This window comes from Chrysochloris asiatica, unplaced genomic scaffold, assembly GCF_000296735.1.
Source record: "Chrysochloris asiatica unplaced genomic scaffold, ChrAsi1.0 scaffold00058, whole genome shotgun sequence".
NCBI classification, from domain to species: Eukaryota; Metazoa; Chordata; class Mammalia; order Afrosoricida; family Chrysochloridae; genus Chrysochloris; species Chrysochloris asiatica.
Window position 1 is genome coordinate 18492910 of NW_006408576.1, and position 25581 is coordinate 18518490.

Genomic DNA, 25581 nt, shown 5'->3' on the forward strand with positions numbered 1-25581 from the left:
CTTTCTTTCCTTTCTTCCTTGTTTTTCCCCTTCCTTTAACTATGTTGTTGTTAGGCGCCTTCAAGTTGACTCTGACTCATAGTTATCCTATGAACAACAGAACAAAACACTGCACCGTCCTCATAAATGTTATATTTGAACCCATTTTTGCTGCCACTGTGTCAAGCCATCTCATTGGGGGACTTCCTCTTTTTTGCTGACTCTCTACTTTACCATGCATGATGTCCTTTTCCAGCAACTGTTCCCTCCTGATGGTATGTTCAAAGTATGTGAAATGAAATCCCCCTCTCCTAGATTCTAAGGCGTATTCTGGCTGTACTTCTTTCAAGACAGATTTGTTTATTCTTCTGGCAGTCCATGGTATTTACAATATTCTTTGCCAACACCTTAATTAAAATGCATCGATTCTTCTCAGGTCTTCTGTACTCATTGTCCAGTTTTCATCTGCATATAAGGCAATTGAAAATACCATGGCTTGGGTCAAGCACACCTTAGTCCTCCAAATGACATCTTTGCTCTTGAATACTTCAAAAAAGTCTTTTGCAGTAGATTTGCCTGACTGCTTTGCACATGAGTTATTGATTGTGCACCTCAGCAAAATGAAGTCTTTGACAACTTCATTCATTTCTCCATTTATCACAATGTTATTTATTAGTCCAGTTGTGAGAATCTTTGGTTTCTTTACATGGAGGTGCAATCCTTACTGGAGGCTGTAGCCTTTGGATTTCATCAGTATTTTTAAGTCCTCTTCATTTTCAGCAAGCAAGGTTGTATCATCATCATATTGCAGGCTGTTAATGCAGCTTTCTTCATCATATAGAAGAAGGCTTGGATTATTTGCGCAGCATACAGATTTAATAAGTATGCGAAAGGAAACAACCATGGTACACACCTTTCCCAATTTTGAACATTAAGTATTCCCTTGTTCTAACATACCTGTGTCTATATGTAGGTTCCTCATGAGCACAGCAAAGTGCTCTAGAATACGCATTCTTCCCAATGTTACCAATAGTTTTTTTTTTTTTTTTTTTATGATCCACATAGTCAAATGCATTGAAGTAATCAAGAAAGCACAAATAATCTTTTTTTTGGTATTATCTGCTTTCAGCTAAGATCCATCTGACATCAAGAATGGTATTCCTCATTTCATGTTCTCGTCTGAAACTGACTTGGATTTTGTTGATGTCTTCTGCAATAGTTTTTAAATTACCTTCAACAAAATTTTACTTGCATGCGATATTAATGATATTATTTGATGATTTCTGCATTCTGTTGGGTCACCTTTCTTTGGAATGGGTACAAATAAAGACCTCTTCCAATCAGTTGTTCAGCTAGCTCTCTTTAAAGTTTCTTGTCATAGATAAGTGAACACCTCTAGTGTTGCATCTGTTGGTTGAAGCATTTCAGTTTGTATTCCAAAAATTCCTGGAGTCTTGCTTTCAATCAATGCCTCCAGTGCAGCTTGGACTTATTCCTTCAGTGTCATTGGCTCTTGATCATATGGTATCTCTTGAAATGGCTGAACATCAACGAATTCTTTTTGGTACAGTGACTCTGTGTATTCCTTCCATCTTCTTTTGATGCTTTCTGCATCATTCAGTATTTTGACTATGTTGTTGTGTTATTAAGTGTTGTCAAGTCGGTTTCAACCCATAGCGACCCTGTATAGGGTTTCTGAGGAGGAGCTGGTGAGCTTGAACTGCGCCGACCTTGCAGTTCAAACGGTTTAGCAGTCTGGCGCATTAACCCACAGCGCCACACCAGGACTCCGTTTTGCCTATGGTTGTGGTAATGTGCCGTGGAGTTGGTTCCAACTTATAGCGACCCTGTGCAGGGTTCCTGAGGCTATACATTTTTACGGGAGCAGAAAGCCTCATCTGTCTCCCGCGGAACAGCTGATAGTTTCGAACTGCTGACTCTGAGGTTAGCAGCCCAATTCATAACCACTATACTACCAGAGACTCCTTCAATATTGCAAATCAAGGCTTCAGTTCTTTCAGCTTGAGAAATGCTGAGCATCTTCTTCCCTTTTGGTTTTCTAACTCCAGGTCTTTGCACATCTCAATGTCTAGCTCCAGGACTTTGCACATTTTCAATCACAGGTATGGTGGGGTTTCCATAGGCTGATTTTTGGAAGCAGATCACCAGTCCTTCCTTTTAGTAGATCTAAGACTGGAAGCTCCATCAAAATTTGTCACTATGGATAACCTACTGGCATTTGAAATACCAGTAACATAACTTCTAGCATTACAGCAACATGCAAGCTGCCACAATATGACAAACTGACAGATGGAAACCCCTTGGCTTGTAAGGCACACAAATACACAGTGGCTGCGATAATGATCTTGAGCATACCGATGATGGTGAAGATGGTGCAGGATCAGCATGGCTTCAGTCTGTTGTCCATGACGTCACCATGAGTCAGATTCAACTCAATGGCAATTAACTAGTATGGAGTCCTGGTGTGGCTCTGCGGGTTAATGCGCTGGGCTGCAAGGTTGGTTTGAACCTCAAGGTTGGTGGTTCAAGCTTACCAGACACTCCCTGGAAACCCTATGAAGGGTCACTATGAGTTGGAACCGACTCAACAGCACTTAGCAACAACAACGACGTGGTGGAGAAGGGAGATGTCTGCAGAGGAGTGTATTGATTCAACAAACATTTTCTGGATTTTTTTTTTATGTACATACCAGGAGTTGAGGAGTCCTGGTGCGGCACTATGGGTTAATGCATTGGACTGCAAAGTTGGTTTGAACCACAAGGTCGGCGGTTCAAGTTCACCAATTGCTCCTCAGAAACTCTATACTGGGTCACTATGGATCCAAACCGACTTGACCGCACTTAACAACAACAACAACAACTAGGAGCTGGAGACAAAAATGAAAGCATTACAATTCCTGTCCTCTTTGGAAGAGCTCACATTTTGGTGGAGACAGACACACATAGAGAAAATCCCATACAATTAACAGAGCAAAAAGAGAGTGGCAAATGAAGTAATGGGTGATGTAGATGACACTGTGGGTACACACAGGGCACCAAGTCCAGCCTAGAGGAGTTAGGGAAGCCTCCCCAGAAATGCAAGCTCCCAGTTGAATCTGGCAGGCTGAGTGGAGTTTGCCAAGCATGGAAGAGGAGGATCAGAGAATGAGAGGAAGGGCTTGTTCTTGACAGGATGAGGGTTGCACAGATACACCACATTAATAATCCAAGATCTAATCCAAGATCTGTGCTTTATAAAGCCACTCTGGCCACAGTGTGGATTAGAGAACAAAAAGGGAAAGACAAGGTAAAAAGACAGTATTTCCAAAGTCAAGTAATTTCAGCAGAACTCTGATGATTTGCACTATATTTATGTGCCACATGTAACGTTATTTACTTAAGATTGCTCTTACATGTACTCACATTTAAAATTTAAATAATTTATTTCACCAGGAATTTAGTGAATAAATAACAAAGTGTCCATGCCTCCAGTGTTACATATAGAGAATAGAAGAAACTAGGTATGCCAGAACAGGGTAGCAAGAGTGAGTCTATGGTAAATGATTTGAGACACAAAGGGCCAAGTGAACAGGGAGCAGGAAGATGGTGAGAAGAGATGAGGAGCATAGGAATAAGGGCACCAATGATCTCTTTTTGGGGGTCAAATTCTTGTTTTTGTGGACCAGCATTTGACCCAGCTGACAGCTCTTTCCTCCTTGTTTCACTTTCTTCTTTTGGAATCCATGTTTTAATTTTCCTCTACCTCACTGATTTCTCCTTTTCTGTTTTCTCTGCTGGTTCTTCTTCCTTTCCTCTATGTTAGAAGATTCAGGGCTCAGTCTTGTCCTATTCTTTTTCTCCACTTACTGCCCTGGTGATCTCATTCCATTTCAAGGCTTTAAATACCACCTATATGCTGATGGGAGTCCTGGTGTAGTTCTGTGGGATAAGTACTAGACTGCAAGGTTGGTTTAAACCACAAAGTTGGCAGTTCAAATCTACTGCTGCTCTGCAAGTATCCCATACAGGGTCTCGATGAGTCCAAACTCACTTCACAGCACTTAACAACGACAGCAATATGCTGATGACTTCCAGATGTTTATCTTCAGCCCAGATTTCTCTCCTAAAAGCCTACCCAATAAATCTACTTGGATCATAATCAAAATCTCAAATCTAACAAGTTCAAAATAAAATTTTTTATCTTCCCCAAACCTTCTATGTTTGCAGTCATTCCTATTTCAGTGGATGACAAATCAGTCCTTCCAGCTGCTTAACAGAAAACCTTGTAGCAATCCTTGATTCTCTTTTTCTCTTATACCTCATGTCTAATTTCCAGGAAAACCTATTGGTCCTATCTGCAGAATGCACCCAAATTCTATCAGTTCCCTCCACATCCACTGCTACCACCCTTATTCATACCAATATAATATTTCACCTAAATTATTGCAATAGCCTCCTTTCTGGTCTTCCTGCCTTACTTCAAGCTCTCCAGTGCTTTCTCATCTCACTCAGAGTAAGAACCTAATGACTTTACAAAGGGCTACAGGACTTACCCAATTTGTTCTCCCTATCTGCCCTCCTTTCCCCTCCTTTTCTATTTTATCTCCCCCTCCCCAAGTCACACTGGTCTCCTTGATGTTCACTGAATACACCAGTCATGAATCCACCATTGTTCTTGTGCCTGGACCACATTCCCCTAAATATCTTTGTGCTTCACTACCTCATCTTCTCCAAGTCTTTGACACTCTGACGACAATTCACACTCCCCATCTGCCTGCTCTGCAGTTGAACTTGACACTTTCTCCAGTAGAACTTGTCACTTTCTAATATACTATTCTTGCTGATGTTGTTGTTGTTAATTACCATCTAGGCAATTCCAATTTGTTTTGTTTACTTTCTGTTATTCCCAACTAAGATGCTGGATGGAGGCAGGGAATTTGTTCTGGTTTGGTCATTACTGTATCCCCAGCATCTAGAACAGTGCTTGGCATTTATAATAGATCTCTCAATTAATATGTGTTGATAGATTGAACAGACCCTGGAAGACAGCTCCAACTTGGAAAGGAAATTTTGGGTCAGGCAAAGGGGTGGGGAAAAAAAAAATAATAGAAGTTTGGTGGTAAGAGGTGTGAGAAGACAACAGGGCTGCCAGGAGTAGAAAGAGATAGAGACAGAAGAAGTCCTAGAGAAGAGTTGAAGCCCAGATGGGTGTTCTGAGAGGGTTTAAGGAATAGGCAGAGGCAAGAATTGAGATTGGTGGGGCCAAGGAATGAAGTGGGGTTCCCACAGAGTGCTGGAGGAGGCATAGGAATTTGGGAAGAAGGCTCTGTTGAGGCAGATATGATGACCAGTTTGCACACTACCCATTAGAAAACAATGGATTAGGAGATTGTAGCAGTTTTCCAGCGACTGTCACATAGTCGACAAAATGGGTTGGATACATGAATGAGCATGGAACTCTGAAACTGGGTAGCTGAAGTAGGAAAGCACAGGAAGGGGAAATTTAGTTTTCTCTGGTGAGGACTCAGTGACTGGATAAGAGAACTGAGAAAAGAGTGCTTCGCATACCCAGATGAGCAGAATATGATCTGTTCGTCGAGTAGACTTGAAACGCAGGGAGACTGTGACAGGGGAGAGGCTGAGGGATGTGCGAATGGATGGGTCAAGGTGGGGGTCTATTACAGGAACCGCAGAGGGCGTGGGGGTCAGGGAGGAAGGAAACGCCCTGTGTCAAGGTTCCGAGGCACGCTGTCTATCCCCGAGATCCGGCGGCCTGGGGTCTGCCGCGGCGGCTGTGGTAAGAGTGGGGGACTCAGCGACTGCGTCGCTCTCGAGTATACGCTACACAGATGTTCTTTGAAAACCAAGTGCGCGTCGGGAGCCAAGAAGTACGAATATCAGACTAGGAGAGTGAAGATTGCCATCAATCCCAAGAAGCGCGCACTCACAGCCCTTTCCAGCCTCGCAGCACCGCGGCGGCCCCGCTCACCAGCCAATCAAACGGCGGCGCCAGTCTCCCAGCCCCCGGAGGCCCCGCCCTCGGGCCGACGCGCAGTCAGCCAATAGGAAACAGATTGCAGGCCCCCCAATGCGCGTAGCCCGCGCTGAGCCGGCTCAGAGAGCGAGAAAAGCGAATCCAACCCGTTCGGGCCGCTGCTCCGGACTCGCCAGCCGCCGCCGCTGTGCGCCCGCCGGCCAACCGCCGCCTCCTCCCCCCCGGATCGGGTGTACTGTCCCAACCCGAAAGTCCAGTTCTGCGGCCCGGCAGCGGCGAGCGAGCGAAATGACACAGGAATACGACAAGTGAGTGAGGGAGCCTCTACAGGAGTTCGGCCGGCCGGGCCGAGGGGCGAGGCTGAGAACCTACCCCGGCCAGACCCTAAGCCGCCGCGGCCCGCCGCCTGGCCGGCACCTGCCGGAGACTAGGGGGCGGCGCTCGCGCCTCGGGATGGCGCCGCCGGCTCCCCGCCGCGGGGTCGGGGCCGGTGCGGGCGCGGCAGGTGCCGGCGGGGCCCGGGTCATCGGCGCCGGCGGTGCGGGGGGTCGAGAGGTGGGAGGCGTCTCGCCTTTTCATTTTCTTTCCTACTGCCTTCTGCTCCCTCACCCCTTCCCGACCTCTTTGTTTCATTGAAACAGCTTCTGAAGAGACTTTGGGAAACTCGACACCTGAAAGGAGTTCTTCCTCCTCCTCCAACTTTTCCTTCTTCGCTTCCCCTCCTCCTCTGTCTCTAAACGCCAGGCGGACTACAGTCTGCAGCAGCCGCGGCGTTTCCCGCGCCGTCCCCTCCCCGGCCGAGCAGCCCTCGGGTCGACCCTGGAGGGGACGCACCCCCAGTTTTCTGTTACTCTTCAGCGACCAGCGGGTCCGTGGAGGAGAGATTTGGGGTGCTCTGGCTCTGGTTCTAGCTCGCTGCAATCTTGATAGCTATGAACGCCCTCATTTCCATGCCCCTCCTTTGAGTCTCTTGCTCAGTCGAACTATGAATTTCCTTACGACCCACTCTACACCTGGAAAGGTAGACTTCTTCAGGTAACTGTGGTCGCTAAACGATGTCTTTAATTTGGCAGACCTGATAGAGCCTTCAGAAAATAGAAATCTAGGGGAAGGTTGAGGTGCGCTTGTGTCCCGGAATTGCCTTTTCACTGACTGTGTGAACGAGAAAATTGCTGTAGGAGTTATTTTGCCACTTGCATCATTGATGGTAATTACAGATTACCGTGTTTTTAATGCATTGAAATATCAAGAGGATGAAACTTCTAAATCAGGGCAATAAACTAGAAAGTACTGTGCTTTCAAAAATACCTTTCAGAATGACTTTGTAATGAAAAAATATTTTGACAAATGCACCGTGAGGTAATTCTTACATCCAAGATGTTAACATTAGGATAAATTGGGCGAGGGATATTCTGTAATTCCTTAGTAGCTTCTTTTCTGTACATGTAAAATTATTACAAAATTTTAAGACTTTTAAAGTAATTTGGATCAAACCAATGAGTATATTTTAATAAGTATTTTTCAACGATCATTTTACTTACAGTGTGTTCTTGTGGATTAGAAGATTAGACATTATGTATGGAATGTTTTAAATAGATGATTTTTGCGTTGTAGAATCTGAAGTTAAGTGATCATCTGGAAAACGCTTTTGAGAAATGATTGTTGAAGGACTAAAAACTCTTTAACCTGAAGGTGGTGATCAGCCTCTAGGGTCTAATAGCAGCCAGACCCTCTTAAGAGGAAATGAGAAAGGCAACCGGGTTTTTGTTTATTTCTTGGTTTTAAATTTAGGTTGGATAAAATTTCCAAAGCTAAAAATTTGGCTTTAGGCACACTTTCAAAATATCAAGTACCTCCAGGATGATTAGCCAAAAAAAAAAGTTTATTTTCTGGGATGTGGCGCTATGGGTTAATGAGCCAGACTGAAAAGCCTTTGAACTGCACGGTTTGCGGTTCAAGCTCACCAGCTGCTCTTTGGAAACTCTATACTGGGTCACTGTGGATCAGAACCGACTCGATGGCACTTGACAACAATAACATAAATTTTGGATGGGGGAGGGAGAAGAGAAGCTGGAAAACTAGCATTACGAGAAGTGAATGAGCCAAGTGCTGTCATAATCTTTTGGAAGTAGCTATTACACTATTAATAATACCTTAGCAGTATACCAGTAAATCACCCAAGGTACCACTGGTTCAGTAGCTACTATACTCTGGTCATGATGCCTCAGGAACTGGCCCCTTTTTATATTTTTCTGTTTTTCCACTTTTAAACAAGCTGTCTACTTTGAACAACTCATGTTGTTTGTTTTGTGTTAAAATTGTACACCACCTCCATACTTCTTTCCTCATCAAATTTAAGCTTCTAGGACTTTGTGCCTAGACATGAGTAAAAATTGTCATTAAAATAATACTGAGGATAAATTGTTGGATTTACCCCCACTCCCTTTCCAAAGGTGTTCTTTTTCTAAATCAGTATCTGTTTTTAAAAGGACTGGGTGACTGCCAAACCCTAACCTTAGTTGATTACTTGAAAAGATAATCAATCTTTCCACATTCACTTTTAGAGTAGGTAGGTCACCTTTAGGCCATTTACATACTTCATTTGTGTGATGCAATGAGAAGTGATCTTTAAACTTACTAGTTAGAATAGTGATAGTCCTGAATATTTAAAACGTAGTATTTTTCTTTCCTTTTAAAAGCAGCTTCATTTTGCTCTAGTTGGTGTTCTGCTCGTGTGTTTACTGACTTATTAAATAGTACCAACTGAACAGTTGTTGAGACTGTTTGCATTTCAACTTTTTGGAATCAGTAATGTTTGCTTTAATCTTTTAAATGAAATCTTCTTTAAGGCTAAGTTTTCAGTTGATTTCTCTGGATAACCTCCCCTCTTCCCCCCCGACTCCCCCCACACCAAATTACAGTGTGGAAAACTTACTAGTAAAGATTTTTTAAAATATGTTTTCCTGCTTTTTTTTAAAACTTTTTGTTTAGTGGCTTCATTTATTGATGCAGATTCTTAAGTGTTTATCTCTAAGATAAAACCAGTTAACTCCCTTGCCAGAAAATTGTGCCTCTTTATTGATTTAGTACAGTCAGTCCCCTTTGGCTACATTCCGAGCTCAATCTGCTGGTAATCAGTAGAATATTTTGACTTTCTCATATACCCCCAAGGATTAAACGAAATATCCCTTTTTCTTTCCACCTCCTCCTCCCCTTCCCCCCTTTGAGGTAGGAAATGTTTTAAGACATGAGCATCAACAAACAGAAAGAGGGAAATAACATGTAGCAGCATGGTGACTGAACCATATATTGGCTCTTTAAGAGGGAACAGTCCGGAAGACAGTAAATGTTCTGTTTTGCCTTACCATGTATGGGTGTTTGTTTAGACTAGCATTATCTTAGAGTTTTTTGTTGTTGTTTTTTTGTTTTTGCCAAGTATATGCTGGTTTCATGTGTAGTTAGTTAACTGTAGGTTCCCCGACTGACTAAGCTTACCTTATATCTTACTGGGTGGCCCATTGACCTGCATTTAAGTATGCTGTCTTCTGGTCTTGTCTTCATTTGATTTACTAGAATCATTGATTCTTTATAGTAGAAATGTCTTTAAAAACCCCATTGCTGTCAAATGGATTCCAACTTATAGCGACCCTATAGGACAGAATAGAATTGCCCAACTATGGTTTCCAAGGCTTTGAATCCTTACTAAAGCCCCATCTTTCTCCTGTCAGGGTGGGTTCGCCCACGCACCTTTTGATTAGCAGCTGAGCACTTAAATGTGACGCCACCAGAACTCCTTAGAAATGTGTTATAATGTGAGCATTTTTGTTCTTAATTTCTCTAAAGCAAACGGCCAGTGTTGGTTCTTCAGAATGAAGCCCTTTATCAACAGCGTCGCTCCTATACTAGTGAGGATGAAGCCTGGAAATCTTTCCTGGAAAACCCTCTCACTGCAGCAACCAAAGCGATGATGAGCATCAACGGAGATGAAGACAGTGCAGCTGCTCTGGGCTTGCTCTATGACTATTATAAGGTAGTTTTGCCTACTCTTTAAAAACCCTTAACAGCAGTCCAAGATGCACTTGATTCCACAACATATAAAACAGTAATTTGCTGGTAGAATGTAATGTAGTTGCCTCTGTAGTGGCTATAAATAGCTTAATGAGTACTTTGACTTAATGTGGTTCAAAGCTGAAAATCTACGGATCATAGAATCAAAGGGTTGTTTTTAAAACTTGTGAAGTAGCCAGCTGTTCCGGCTCTATCTGAAAGGTGAAGCTGCTATCAAAGAGGATGGTAAAAATCAAATCCTTTGCCATCCAGCCAGTTGCAATTCTTAGCAAGTCTATAGGGCAGAGTAGAACTGTGACCCATGGAGTTTCCAAGACTAATTTTTCTGGAAGCTGACTTCTTTCAGTTAGCAGCCAAGCACTTGACCACTGTACCACCAGAGCCCCTTCAGAGGATAGTTGTTGTTGTTGTTAAGTGCCGTTGAGTCGGTTCCGACCCATAGCGACCCTGTATAGGGTTTCCTTGGAGCAGCTGGTGAACTTGAACCACCAACCCTGAAGTTCAAACGGCTTTGCAGTCTGGCGCATTAACCCACAGCGCCACACCAGGACTCCTCAGAGGATAGTAGAGTACCTAAATTGTTATTGAACATTCTACTAAAAGTAGTTCTTATTGCTATGAAGAGTGGACCATGGTTAACTGACATGTATTCTAACCCTGATTCTTATGTTTTCAAAATGATTTCCTAAATTATACTAGGGTTTTTATTTGATTTGGTTGTTAGATTCATAAGAAAATTTTATTTTCTACTCTTGAACTTTCTAGTTATGAGATGTCAAGATATATTTTATAGACTGTTTTTAGAAGTTTTTATTAGTCTTGTTGTTAAGTGCCATCGAGTCGATTCTGACCCATAGCGACCCTGTATAGGGTTTCCAAGGAGCAGCTGGTGAGTTTGAACCACCGACTTTGAAGTTCTAGTCATAATGAAATATAATTTGTTCTCTGAATGGATTTTTATACATGGTTTTCATATCTGGAATTATACCACAGGCACACCTCATTTTATTGTGCTTTGCAGACACTGCATTTTTTTACATATTGAAGGTTTGTGGCAACCTTGCACTAAGCGAGTCTTATCAGCCCTGTGTTGTCTAATAGCATATGCTCACTTCATGTCTATGTGTCACATTTTGGTAATTCTTAAAACATTTCAGACTATTTCGTTATGCTATTGCACACTTACTAAACTACAATATAGTATACACATAGCTGTTATATACTGGGAAACCAAAAAACTTATGTGACTTGCTGTGTTGTGATACTCACTTTATTACGATAGTCTGAAATGAAACCTACAATATCTCTGAAATATGTTTGTGCTGATTGATCTCATCATCACCATTGTGTTGATAATAGCCCCTACTTACTGGTTGTGAATATAAGCTAGACACAGTACCAGAATATACATTATTTCTACACCCTCCAGAATCTCTGCAAAATACATGGTGTTAACTCTATATTTTGCAGATGAGAAGAAATTCTCAGGTCAAACAACTAGTATGTGTTGCAGCCAGGATTTCAGCCCTTTTCTGGTTTATGCCTTAGTACACTCTCTTTTCAGTAAAACATGCAACCTTCTGTAGAACTTTGCTTAGCTTGTACTCATTTTAGCATTCTGTCTAACCAATAACAGATATTTGGGTATGGATGTTAAGAGTTTGTGTGGCATTGTGGGTTAATGTACTGGATTGCAAGGTCAGCAGTTCAAGCTCACCAGCTGCTCCTCAGAAACCCTGTATAGGTTCACTATGAGTCAGAACTGACTTGACGGCACTTAACAACAACACAGCAATTAAGAGTTTTGGTGTGGCACTGCAGGATAATGCACTAGACTGCAAGGTCAGTTTGAACCACAAGGTCGGCAATTCAGATCCACCAGTCGCTCCTTGGAAACCTTATACAGGGTTGCTGTGGGTTGGAAACAACTCAAAGCCACGCAGCAACAACAACAACTAAGAGTTTGGGAGTGTCTCCATAGGATAATCACTGGACTGTGAACCACAAGGTCTGAGGTTTGAGCCCAAGTGCCTGCTCCATGGGAGAAAGATGAGGTTTTCTGCTCCCACAAAGATTTACAGCCTCGGAAACCCTATTCAGGGTCACTATAAGTCAGAATTGATTTGACTACACTAAACAGCAACATCAGTGGATAGTTTAGGATACTGTTTAAAACAATAGACTGAGTTGAGGCACAGCTTTGCCATATGACCTTTGTTTCATTATTACGATATTTAACTACTGTAACTAATCATTGTCACCACAGCCTTTATAAAGACAGGAAAATTTTCAGTGTTCCCAGAAGCAATGGGAAACTGTGGGGCAAAGCTTCTTAATAACGTTGTTAAGTGCCATTGAGTTGATTGTGACTCATAGCAACCCTGTATAGGGTTTCCAAGGAGCAGCTAGTGGACCTGAGCCGCCAACCTTGTGGTGCTGTAGGATAAGTCCAGTGCTTCTCCTAAAGCACCACACGAGGACTTAATGATAGTGTCTCCTTATGCGTATGTGTGTATGTCTGTCTATATATGTTATAGTTTATTTTTGCCATCTTTTTTATTTGAAAATGTTCAGACCTACAGAGAAGTTGAAACAATAGGATAATTAATTCCTGTATGCGTTCACCTAGATTCACCGGTTGCTTGCTTTTTTATTATATTTTGGAAGTGTATTCTTAAAACAAGAAATGTAGAAGGAAGAAAAAAAAAAAAAAGAAGATAGTTAGATTATCACAATTAGGGTGGGACCTAAGCAAAAGATTTAATCATTTCCTGGTATGAGACCATATGTTCAGTTTGTTGTGTTTGAGGGATTGCAATGATGAGGTGACTTCCCCCCTTTGATTATGAAGGAAAGAAACTTATATAGTAACTAATGATGCTAGAAGAAACCCATGCCTAGGAAATTTAGCCATAAAACTGAGGCATTTGAAGTAGAAGTTGCTGTGTATCTGTTTTTTGTTTTTTAATGGCTTGTTTAATTGACTTAATCAGTATAAAAACCGTAAGTTTGTCAGATATAAACTGTGGATGTTTATAATTTTATCTGAAACTTACGAGAATAGAATAAGTTTGGTGTGAGAAAGACAAATTCAGTAACATAATTATAGTGGTTATTTGTGTTTTTTAAAGAAAGAATCCTAAGAGTAATCTTAAGTTTCATTAGGAAGTAAATCCTCATTCTGTCATTACAGATGATAATTTAAAAAAAATTTTTTTCGTTTTTTTATTGTGGTAAATATCTAGGTGGCAAAATATCTACAGTCTCCATATTTACAGTTAATTGACAATAATTATGTTTTTCATGTTGTTCATCCATCACCATTAACTATTCCTGAATTTTTCCATGTATCTTCACAGAAAAGGGTGATAATTTTAGTAATAATTGTCAGACTTACTGTAGGGTAATTTTCTTTTTTTTTAAATGAACTGAAGATTTTTTCAGTTCTTTGGATATGAGCATTTATTTTGCCTTTAATGGTGAAACATGAAAATAGAAATAGAATTCTCACATTGGAAACTGGTTCAAATGTTCTAGCAGTGTTGGAGGGTGGGAGGGGGCAGTACATGTTGGGATTAAGGCTCAGTTGTATTCATATCTACAAAATACCCACTAACAACGAAGGGCAGAATCAAAAAAGGAATTAAAAAACCTTAGACTTGTCCTTTGGATAATAGAATAACTACCTTTGGGTAATTTGAATCCCAAAGCAGCTAAAGAAATTTATCATATGAAGACCAGCATTTGGATATTGGAAATAAAGTAATGCAGCTGTTCCCTTTGATTCTGCATTTGATCAGAAAGGAAGGGTATTAGAGAACAGTGAGAAGTTACAGACTCCAATTGTGCTTGCAGCAGCAGCTTCTCTATTACATGATGAATGAACAAAACCAGACCAGAGGTATTTCTTTTAGGAGCTGAACCCCAAACATTAATGATCAAGTACATTTTGATGTTCCTAGTGTACGTGGCAACTCAGTAGCAGTTGGTTTTCACTATCAAGTTGGTGGTCAAATTGTAAACTCCCAAGAGTATACTCTGCTTGCTCATTGTTCTATCTCCACAGCCTGGTGTATTATAGGCAATTCAGTAGATGTTTATGGACCAAATAAATGAATGATTGAATATATTGAAAAGTAAAAGACTGTGTTTTGGGATGAACTGTATACCTCACTGAGTAAGCACTTAGTTATATTATATTCATGTGTTTTAATTTATAAGGTTCCAAGAGAGAGAAGATCATCCACAGCAAAGCCTGATGTTGAGCACCCAGAGCCAGATCATAGCAAAAGGTAACATTAAATATACAACATCATAAATTAGTACACTTTAAAAAATGCCACGTACCTGTGGAAATGAAGTTGAAGCTTGCTTAAATGAATAAGCACTAGTGAAAGAGATAGGTAAGTTGGACCCTTAACATCTACGTTCACATCATTACTGATTTGGCTTTTGCCCTGAGAAGTACCCATTTCTTTAGGTATAATTTTCGTCTTTTCTAGAAAACCAAAGCAGTAACTTTCTTTTCCAAAGAGATGTTTTCAGTATTAAGTGAAGTGTTTACTTGTTTTTAAAGTCCTCTTAAAAGAGATATGGCTTAAAGGCAGAGGTGGGAATCTACTCAAAAAAAAAAAAAAAATTTAAGTACCAATGACTCTTGAATAACTTTCTAAGTAAAAATTAATGAAGCAAATTAAGTTGCAGTTCAGGCTCCTGTTGAAATTATTTTTGAAATATGTTGGGATGAAACTAAGAAAATTAAAGCTTGACACTTTGTAGTCATAAAAAACCATTTAAATCCATGGTTTAAATTGCTGTGTGTTTTATTAATAATAAAGGAATAAAAAAATTTTCAAGAGTGATCATTCAGAATCCCACTGGGGTTGCTGGATTTTGATATGCATATAAATTTTGTGTGGTTGTATTCATAGATAGGATTTGATATTATGGTTTCTTTTGCTTCCTAATTTCATAAGTATCTTCCATGTTGCTGTTTTCATCTTCATTAAAACATAAAATCATTTCCTTTGTTGTTGTTGTTAGGTGCCATCAAGTCAGTACTGACTCATAGTGACCCTATGCACAACAGAACGTTACACTGCCCGACCCTGGGCCAACCTCACAGTTGTTTCCACGCTTGAGCCCATTGATGCTGCCACTTTCCCAATCTATCTCCCTGGGGGTCTTCCTCTTTTTCTCTGACCCTCCACCTTACTAAACCTGATATCCTTCTCCGGCGACTGCTCCTTCCTGACAATATGTCTGAAGTTTGGCTATTTCCTTTGGGGAAGGGCTTATGTCTTTTATTTTTTACTGTTTATTATAGATATATTAAGATTTATAAAAATAAGAGAAATGGTATAAGAGAAATAATATATGACCATAGATATCCAGCACCAGCTCCATCAATTATTAACAAACATAATGATTACTGTTTTGCCTTTTCCTCACTCTTACTGAAATTTTAAATTAGTTTTTTTAAATTTCATTTATTTTTGCACAAGTAATTTAAAGCAAAATGTAGGTGTCTTTTTCACATGATTTTTCTATCATTGTACATTGAAGCTATATTTTGTTTTTCACTAGTACAAATCTTTAGAAAGTTACATTGCTTTTTTCCTTTTCTTTAGGATGAATTTATAGGCGTGAATATAAAGACTTGGGTTTGAACACGTTTATTAGTCTTGAAATATGCAGTACTACCCAGTTGCTTTATTCATTAAACTTTGCAGTTTATGTGATTTGAGGGACCTTTAAAAATGGATTGATTTTTACCTATTAGAAATCACCTTATATTGCTCAGAATATTTATTAAACCAAAAATAACTTTATGTAAGTATGTGTACTAGTATAGTGTGTTTATAAGGTGCTCTGGTAGCGTAGTGGTTACGAATCGGGTTGCGAACCTCAGGGTCAGCAGTTCGAAACTACCAGGTGTTCTGCGTGAGAAAGATGAGGCTTTCTGCTCCGGTAAAGATTTATAGCCTTGGAAGCCCTTTACAGGGTTGCTGTGAGTCAGAACCGACGCCATTGGCACATAACAACAACAACAGTGTATTTATACATTTTCTTGTGGTGCAATTGAAAGGCAAATAAGTTTAAGTAGTAGGAACAATGGAGGCCAAATTGTATTGGCTCATATTCTTGTATGACAAGCATTATTATAAACACACAAGTGTATCATCCCATGTAATACTTGTAACAACAGTGTAGGTTGTTGTTAAGTTAAGGCTGTAAATCTTTACAGGAGCAAAAAGCCTCATCTTTCTCCCACGGAGCAGCTGGTAGTTTCGAACTGCTGACCTTGCGGTTGGCAGCTCGGCTCATAACCATACCAGAGCTCCTTTGTAGGTAAATTTACCTACTTTGTAGGTAAATACCATTATTATCCCCATTTTCTAGGTGAGGATTTGGTTACTGAGAGAGAAAGTAACTTGCTCAAGGTCACAGAGCATTTGACACTAGGCAGTGTGACTGTTGAGTCTACACTGTCACCACTATTCTATGCTGCTACAAGTAATGCCTATTACAGCTTTAGGCTTCTCATAAAATTGGTATAGTTGTGAGGTGACGTTGAGTTGGTTCTGACTTATAACAACCTTGTATAGGGTGTCCGAGGAGCATCTGGTGGGTTTGAACCCCACTGACCTTGTGGTTCTAAGTTAAATGCTTATTCTACAGCACCAAAGTGTGACTCCAAAATTGCTGTTAAGAGTATTCAAAATAAAGGATAACAGAAGGTTCCTCTGAGTCCTCAGCATTTCAAATGAAATTTTACTTACATTTTGAATTTTATTTGATCTGTAACTATGTAGTCTGTTTTCCCCCCTCTACTATGGTTTATTGAGCCTTGGTGTGGCATTGTAGACTAAGCACTGTATTGGTAACTACAAGGTCAGAAGTTCAAACCCACCAGCTGCTTGGACAACCTCATATAGGGTCACTAAGAGTTGGGAACCCCATGTAGGGTTACTGTATTGTTAATACGTATGTCCCAATAGCCCAGTGCCATTCAGAAAATAAAAAATTGCCAAAGAGCTGTATCATTATCAAGTTTGAAACACAATTTTCTTTTCTTTTCTTAAAGAAACAGCATACCAAATGTGACTGAACAGCCTCTCATTTCCGCTGGAGAAAACAGAGTACTGAAAAATGTGCCATTTAACATTGTCCTTCCCCATGGCAACCAACTGAGCATTGATAAGAGAGGCCATCTAACAGCTCCTGATACGACAGTCACTGTCTCCATAGCAACAATGCCTACCCACTCCATCAAGACAGAAACCCAGCCACATGGCTTTGCTGTGGGAATCCCTCCAGCAGTGTATCATCCAGAGCCCACTGAACGTGTGGTAGTTTTTGACCGGAACCTTAATACTGACCAGTTCAGTTCTGGTGCTCAACCCCCAAATGCTCAAAGGCGAACTCCAGACTCCACCTTCTCAGAGACCTTCAAGGAAGGCGTTCAGGAGGTACAGGAAACAAAAGCATCTTCCTAAGATGGCTGTGTGTTTGTATAAGTATTGGGTTCCACTGTTTCCTTGTTATGTAAGCTTGAAACTCAGCCTGAAATGAGTGGATTAGGAATAAAAGTTTTGTGTTTTTTTTTTTTTAAAAGAGAAAAGGCCCATGGGTATAATTTGTAAACTAAACCTTATAAAACCAGAAATTATTATCAAGGGCACATGGCTAATCTTACCAGCAGCTGAGTTAACAATTATGATTTCACTTAAGTGATTTGCTGGAGGAAAAGAAAGAGAACCCCATATATAACCTTTCTTTGACAGCAGATCTGTTTGCAGTTGTCGGTTTTATTCAAGTTTTGCCCTAGACCAAAACAAATTCCCTGCAATTGGTTGTAATATAAAATGTTTGATCATTCAAAATGTCATTAAGGTTTTGGTTGAAGATTCTAGAATTTGAACAGAATGGATTTTGTGGGTAGGATAAGAAAAGGGAATAATGAATCACAAGGGCTTCATGGGAGTCCCTAAATAAATTGTCTTAATTGACTACAATAATAGGTGAAAATGGAGGTTTTCCTGGTTTTTTATTTTATTTGTATTTTTTGTTGTTCATATTAAACTTTTTTAAAGTTTTTAAGTGTGGTAGCTCTACCAGATGACCACATGGTCAGTATTTTGAGCTCACCAGCTGATCCTCGGGAGAAAGATGAGTCTTTCTGCTCCTACATTGATTTAAAGCTTCGAAAACCCTATGCAGGGTTGCCATGAGCCAAAACCTACTTAATGGCACTTAACAACAGCAACAAAAGTTTATCAGTTCTTTGAATTATTGCACTTGCTTTTTTATAGATATTGCATTTTTACTTTAAAATGAATATTGAAAGGGTAGTGGGTTGCTGTAAGCCACATACTTTTTTGCAATAGCAGACCTTGGTCTATAGTAACCATGATAACCAGTTAAATAGTTGTGGCTTATTACATTGATATTTCAGGTTTTCTTCCCCTCGGATCTCAGTCTGCGGATGCCTGGCATGAATTCAGAGGACTATGTTTTTGACAGTGTTTCTGGGTAATAGTTGTCTTTTAATTTGATTTTCAATTTCAGCTTTTATGACATTTCTTTTTTGTTGATTTGATATTGACAAATCAGAGGTGGCTTTTAGTGGGCTTTTGTCTTTTGTCTTACTACATTTACTATGGAAATACCTTTGGTAGAGGACTTTTGCTTCAGTGCATTTCATTTTGAACTCTGAACTATGCTTCATGTTTCCTTAATTCTTGGTGTTGGTGCTTTTCCTTCTCTTTGGTTTCTCTATGTGATGGTAGTAGACGAAAATCTAAAAGTAGAGATGAGGGTATTAGATTTCTCAAGTTCCTTCTATTTCAGAAGTCTAGTTCTGTGAGAAGTTTGGAACAAAAGCTGTTAATTTTTTATTAATCTCACTAGTAATAAATGAAGTCAATCTTTTTCTGATTTAACAGCCTTTTGTTTTTAACCTCACAGAATTACATCTCTGGGAATATGAGTATTTTCAGCTAATTAGGAACAATACCTTCAGCTTTATTTTAAAGTCTAGAATTTCATTGTATAATTTTGTTTCATGCATTTCTATATGTGTCTTGTATTTTGCAATAAAAAAAGTATTTGTTTTTTAAGTCTAGGGTTTATGGAAGTTGAGACATTCCGTAGAGACTTGCCTCAAATACAGGAGTCACAAACTCGTGCCTTTAGGATTGAGGATAGGATAGGATTGACAGAGTTTTTCTTTTAAAGGTCAGATAGCAAATATTTTTGGCTTTGTGAACTATGCAGTGTGTCGTATCTACTCATTCCTGCTGTTGTGCAGAAGCTGCTGTAAACAATGCACCAACGAATAATGAGTGTGGTGATATTTCAGTAAAATGTTTATTTGCAAAGCAGGTATAGTTTGCTGACCCCTGGTCTAGGAAAGTTATTAAATAATTTTAGAGGCTTTATTAAACCAATCACATTTAGCCATAGATCCACCAGTTAACCTGTTTGTAACCTCTGCTAGGTATATATTAGGTGGTATATATACAGTACCATATAGGTATACGTTAGATGTCTTGTGAAGGTTCCTTACAGTGTCTTATTTGCTAATTAGTATCTTTAATATATTTAACTTCCAAATGTATGATTTTAAGCATCATCATAGAATTTATGTATGGTAGGCATTTCATAAATTCAATGATGAGGTGTGGAAATTTTCAGGTTGCTAGTACTTTTGTTTATATTTATTAATTAAGATTATATTTAACATGAAAAAGGTAGCAAAATGCTATTTATAGTATGACCTGGTCAATTGGATTTTTCCTGGTAGTTTGCTGTCTTAGTATATCTACACTGAAGCATTTTAAGATTGAACTAAAATATATAGAACGCTTTTAAGACAATGGATTGGAGATTTCTGACTTTTGTCCTACAGGAACAACTTTGAATATACCCTAGAAGCTTCCAAATCACTTCGGCAGAAGCCAGGAGATAGCACTATGACATACTTGAACAAAGGCCAGTTCTATCCTATCACCTTAAAGGAAGTAAGCAGCAATGAAGGGATCCACCACCCTATCAGCAAAGTTCGTGTAAGTTCTGCTCTTAGTTATGTTATTTAATAGTTAGAGATTAATACTTTCATATCTAAATGAAGGTCTAAATTGCCATGTTAAGTGTTAACTAGGTAAGTTTTCCAAAGCATGCTCACCCTTTAGTGTCTTTATGTTGTAATGTATTCTCTTTCATAGAGTGTGATTATGGTAGTATTTGCTGAAGACAAAAGCAGAGAAGATCAGTTAAGGCATTGGAAATACTGGCACTCTCGGCAGCACACTGCTAAACAAAGATGCATTGACATAGGTAAGTAGCTCAGGAGCCTGCTTTTATTCCCAGAGGTGCAAGCCTCCAGTTTTTTAAATCCAGTTATTTTTGGCACTGATCAGCTTCCTGCCGAAAGCATTTGAATTTTTATGCCAGTTACTGATCTGTTCCAAATACTGTTCTTGGCCTCCCGGAATTAGTGCTGTTTTGCCATTACTTCCTTGCCCATTGAGTAGGTTTCCATATAACACCTGGGCCAGAAGCTATGTAGCCAGCTAACTTGAGTGCCTCCTCTTTGTAGACTGAATTCTTTGAGAAGTGATGTCTTTTAAAGATACTCTGATTATTTGAAGATGATTAAAAGGTGGAAAAAACAAATCCACAAATGAAAGAAAGTAATGCTGATGTGTAGTTGCATAATAATCATCCCTCATTCTATGCTAAACTACATACTAGTCTCTTATATCTGTAAATAGATTCAGGGTTATCATTTGGGGTATAATATAGCAAACCTATGCAAAGTCGTATTTATTGAAGCAGTTTTGCAAAGATGTCAGTTCTTGTTATGTATATAGTTTTCATATAAAACCATCATCTATAGCATGCTTAATTATAGTGTTGCTTTTTTCCCTTTAGCCTTTGTAATGCTAATACTATCTTATAGAAGACCTAGAATAGTTTTAATCTTAGTTTTGTGAACTATTTTGTGACCTCGAGATAATTATTTAACTCTTTGAACAAAATTTCCTAATTTTGACAAAATAAGATTGAATTCAATATCTCTAAGCTTACCTCTGTTGCAAAAATTCTGTTTCTTTTCCCCTCATTTTTTGGAACTCCTTTCAACACAACAAAATATTAAATTATCCAGTGGTAGCAATATTGAAAGTGACTCTTATATTGAATTGCTATAGTCTCATTTTGAAACTGGAAATCACAATTTTTTTTTTTTGTTTTAATCACTTCCCTCACAGCTGACTATAAAGAAAGCTTCAATACCATCAGTAACATTGAAGAGATTGCTTATAATGCCATTTCTTTCACTTGGGACATTAATGATGAAGCAAAGGTAGGCAAATTAAAGTCCACAGGGGTTCCTATATTTTCTGCTGTTTGAGAAGTGGGAAGACCTTAATGATTTGACAACTGATGTGCTACATTTTTACATGTTATCACTCCTGTGCAAAGGAACAGGGAGAGTAAAGTGAGAAGATACAGCTCACAAGTCACAAAGTGTTTGAAGTAAGAAAGGACTCTGGGAGAAGAAATAGCTATTATCTCATCAGCTTTTTTATCTCTGCCACCTGGATTCTTTCTCTCTTTTCATTATTTTAAACATTTTTTGAAAGTAAAATTGTTCTGACACACCATCCTTCTCTCTTTTCTATACTCTTCTTCATCTAAAAAGATGTTTTTTCTTGACAAACTTCAACAGATGTAGTCCAGTATGAAAAACAACAGAGTGAAAATCAAAGCTGTTGAGTTGTAGTCTGCCACGATCAGTTTGCCTCTGAATCTGTGACTCCATTCATTTTGCTTTCATTTCTGAGGTAAAAATAGTGCCGCTATAATGGTAATACCACAGTGGATGGCTTTGTTGTTGTTGTTAAGTGCCGTTGTGTTGGTTCCAGCCCATACTGACCCTGTATAGGGATTCCAAGAAGCGGCTGGTGAACTTGAACCACTGACCTTGAGGGTCAAACTGACTTTGCAGTCTAGTGCATTAACCCATAGTGCCACGCCAGGACTCCAAAAAAGTGGATGGTTTTAACAACCAGAAATTTACTGTATTGCAGCTTGTTGTTGTTGTTAGGTGCCATTGAGTCGGTACCGACCCATAGCGACCTTATGCACAGTAAAACGAAACACTGCCTGATGCTGGGCCAGCCTCACTACTGTTGCTAACGCTTGAGTCCATCGATGCTGCCACTTGGCCAGTCTATCCCATTGGAGGTCTTCCTCTTTTTCTCTGACCCTCCACCTTACCATACATGGTATCTTTCTCCAGCGACTGTCCGAAGTATGAGAGACAAAGTTTAGGAGACTAGAATTTGAATTCAGAGCCTCAGTTCCAGAGGAAGACTTTCTTTCTCAATTGGCTTTGGGCGAAGGTCTTTGTCACTTTTCAAAATCTGTGGACCTGCTGTTCCTTAGAGATCTCCCTGTGACTTGGCACCAATTTCTTCTGGGTCTAAGAAGTTCTCAGTGAGGAACACGCTCTGCTCCTGGCTCTCTTTTCTTGATTATAGTAGAGGTTCCTCAATCTCTGCTTGTTTAATCTCTTTTGTATCTCAAAAGAAATTGACTTAATATGCAACCTAATCTTGTAGATTGGAATTCTGGTATGGCCCTGTAATAAACAGTGGACTGCTATCTGTAAGGGTGATGGTTCAGATCCACCAGTTGCTCTTCGAAAACCCTATACAAGGTTCCTATGAGTTGGAACCAACTCGGTGGCACTTAACAACAATAATCCTGTAGATTATATCCTACTTAATTAGCATAACTGCCTCTAATCCTGCCTCATTAAGATCATAAATTACAATTATAACTCACAGGATAATTACATCAGATCACAAAATGGAGGGTAATTGCATAATACTGACAATCATGGCCAAGTTGACACATTTTGAGGGGGGCACAAATTCAGTTCGTAACAATTCCTATGTCCTCTATCTGTTCATGAATGTTGTAAGAATTATTGAGGCATTGCCTAGAAAACTGTTTGAGTTTCTTGGAGACAGACCTTAAATACAAGTTATCATTAGCAGCACTTTATTTTCTGTCATTACCTTGCAAATAAGGAGCCTTAATAGTGTAGTAAGTTATGAGTCGGGCTGCTGACTGCAAAGTCAGCTGTTTGAATCTACTAGCATCTGAGGGACATAGATTTACAACCTTAGAAACCCTATACAGGCTCAACTCAGGTTAAGATTCTCCTGTCTTTTACAACTAAAGAATTGCCTTCAATTTAGATGGTCATTTGAATAATTCTATTTCAAATTCTAAATCTAATAAGAATGAGAAAGATAATAATGAAAGCTATAAAACATTGCTGTAAAAGATTAAAGATTTACATAAATTGGAAAGATGTGCCATGTTCATGGATTGAAAGACTTAATATTGTTAATACATTAATATTACCCAAAATGGTCCATATATTCAACACAGTCATGATCAAAATTCTAACAACCCTTCTTTACAGAAATTGAAAAACCAGTCTTCCACTTCATATGAAGACAAGAGGCCTGAAATAGCTAAACCAATGTTGAAAGTTGAATAAAAGGAGGAATACTTAATTTACTTTCTAATTTGAACGCATACTATTCCGCTACCTACAGTAATCAAAGCAGCGTGGTACTCATATAACAGTAGACACGTGTTGTTGTTGTAGTTAAGTGCTGTCGAATCTGTTCTGACTCATAGCGACACTATATAGGTTTGCCGAGGAGCAGCTGGTGAGCTTGAACAGCTGACCTTGTGGTTCAAACCGACTCTGTAGTCCAGTGCATTAATCCACAGTGCCACACTGTGACTCCTTAGATCAGTGGAGTAGAACTGAGAGTCAAAAATAAATCCACACACCTGTTGTCAACTGATTTTTGTGTTGTTTTTTTTTAACTTTTTACTGTGAATTGGGTGAAGGTTTACAGAGTACATCATTAGTTTTACATTCAGCAGTTCATACACATTTTATTTCATCTCATTGATTACAGTCCCCTCAATGTAACATGACTTATCCCACTTCCTCTCTTTGTTTCCTGTTTCATTTCTTCTTTCTTTCCTAACGCTTCTGAACTTTGACCTTGGGTAAAAGTGCCCTTTGATCTCAAATCATTGATTATCCTAGGGTGTGCATATATCTCTAGTGTTATTGTTACACTTGCAGATCTGTCTATTGTTTGGTGCTTAATTGAGCTTATGGGGATGACCCAAAGGGTGATTTGTTGTTGTTGTTAAGTGCCGTCGAGTCGGTTCTGACCCATAGTGACCCTGTACAGGGTTTCCGAGGGTGTAAATCTTTACGGGAGTAGAAAGCCTCATCTTTCTCCCATGGAGCGGCTGGTAGTTTCGAACTGCTGACCTTAAGGTTCGCAGACCGTAATCTGCGGTATTCCACCAGTCTCTTTCCAACCAGTAAGCCTGGTCTCTTTGATGGTATTGAGTTTTGTTCTACATTTTCTCCCATACTATCCAGGACCTTCTAATGTAGTCCCTTTCAGAGCAGTTGGTAGTGGTTTTCATGGTCCATTAATGCACTGGACTGTTGTTTTCCCTGGACTCTTGTTTCCATGGAATCCTGGTGTGGTACTCTAGGATCAGTACTGGTATATGAATCACAAGTTCGGCATTTCCAACCCACCAGCAGCATCTCAGAAACCCTATACAGGATTGCTGTGAGTTGGAACTGACTCCACGGCACTTAACAACAACAACATTGTTTCCATAGTCTTCTTTTGTCCAGACAGGGAGAAACCAATAATTGCACCCTCTATGGCTGCTCATGAACATTTAAGACCTTTGTCACTAAAATAGAATGTAGAACATTATCTTTGTTGATATATATAACTTTGATTTTCATAACTTTGTTCCCATATTTATTATGCTAATTGTCCTTGGTATCCTCTGAGACTATGATCTGAGCCCCGAGGCCCAGCAACTCAATCCCTCGAGGTGTTTGGTTGTGTCTAAGAAGTTTTCATAACTTTGTTCCCATATTTTTTGATGTATCTGCAGAAAAAGATAAATACTCATGTACAAATATCCTCTCTCAAACCTATTTACAGTTGTGGATATAACCCCTTTCTCCCTTCCATAGCTGTTCTGCCTGCATGGCAATTCATATATCTACCCATGTTATTGTTCTTAAGTGCTGAGGAGTCGATTTTGACTCATAGTGACCCTGTATAGGGTTTCCGAGTCTTCACATCTTTTCCAGAGCAGAAAGCCACATGTTTCTCCTCTGGAGCAGCTGGTGGGCTTGAACTGGAGGACTGTGATTCACAGTCCAGTGCTTATTGGATGCAGCAATGGCACTCCCTACCCGTAGATCACCATTGTTGCATGCAGAATTGTGTATATAAGAGAATTTACCTCTGTTGCCTTTAAATAAATACCCAGTGTCTTCCTCTGCTGCCATCATTTGGTTTGTGCTGACCTCCTCTTATTGTATATTGCCTTACCCTTCACCCATGTGACATGTGTATTAACCACATGGTCAGCTGACTGTTTTTTTT

General features: G+C 39.5%; 1 protein-coding gene across 1 annotated transcript in view; it reads left to right on the plus strand.

The window, feature by feature from the left end:
- The first annotated feature begins 6103 nt into the window (after positions 1-6103).
- Positions 6104-25581, plus strand: part of GRHL1 (grainyhead-like 1 (Drosophila)) — an 89139-nt gene continuing 69661 nt past the window's right edge. The window contains exons 1-8 of the mRNA XM_006863989.1: positions 6104-6282; positions 9818-10004; positions 14264-14334; positions 17130-17514; positions 18501-18577; positions 19956-20112; positions 20272-20383; positions 21319-21413. Of these exons, the coding sequence (XP_006864051.1) occupies positions 6263-6282; positions 9818-10004; positions 14264-14334; positions 17130-17514; positions 18501-18577; positions 19956-20112; positions 20272-20383; positions 21319-21413 (1104 nt within the window). The 5' untranslated portion in view covers positions 6104-6262. The remainder of the gene's footprint in view (positions 6283-9817; positions 10005-14263; positions 14335-17129; positions 17515-18500; positions 18578-19955; positions 20113-20271; positions 20384-21318; positions 21414-25581) is intronic.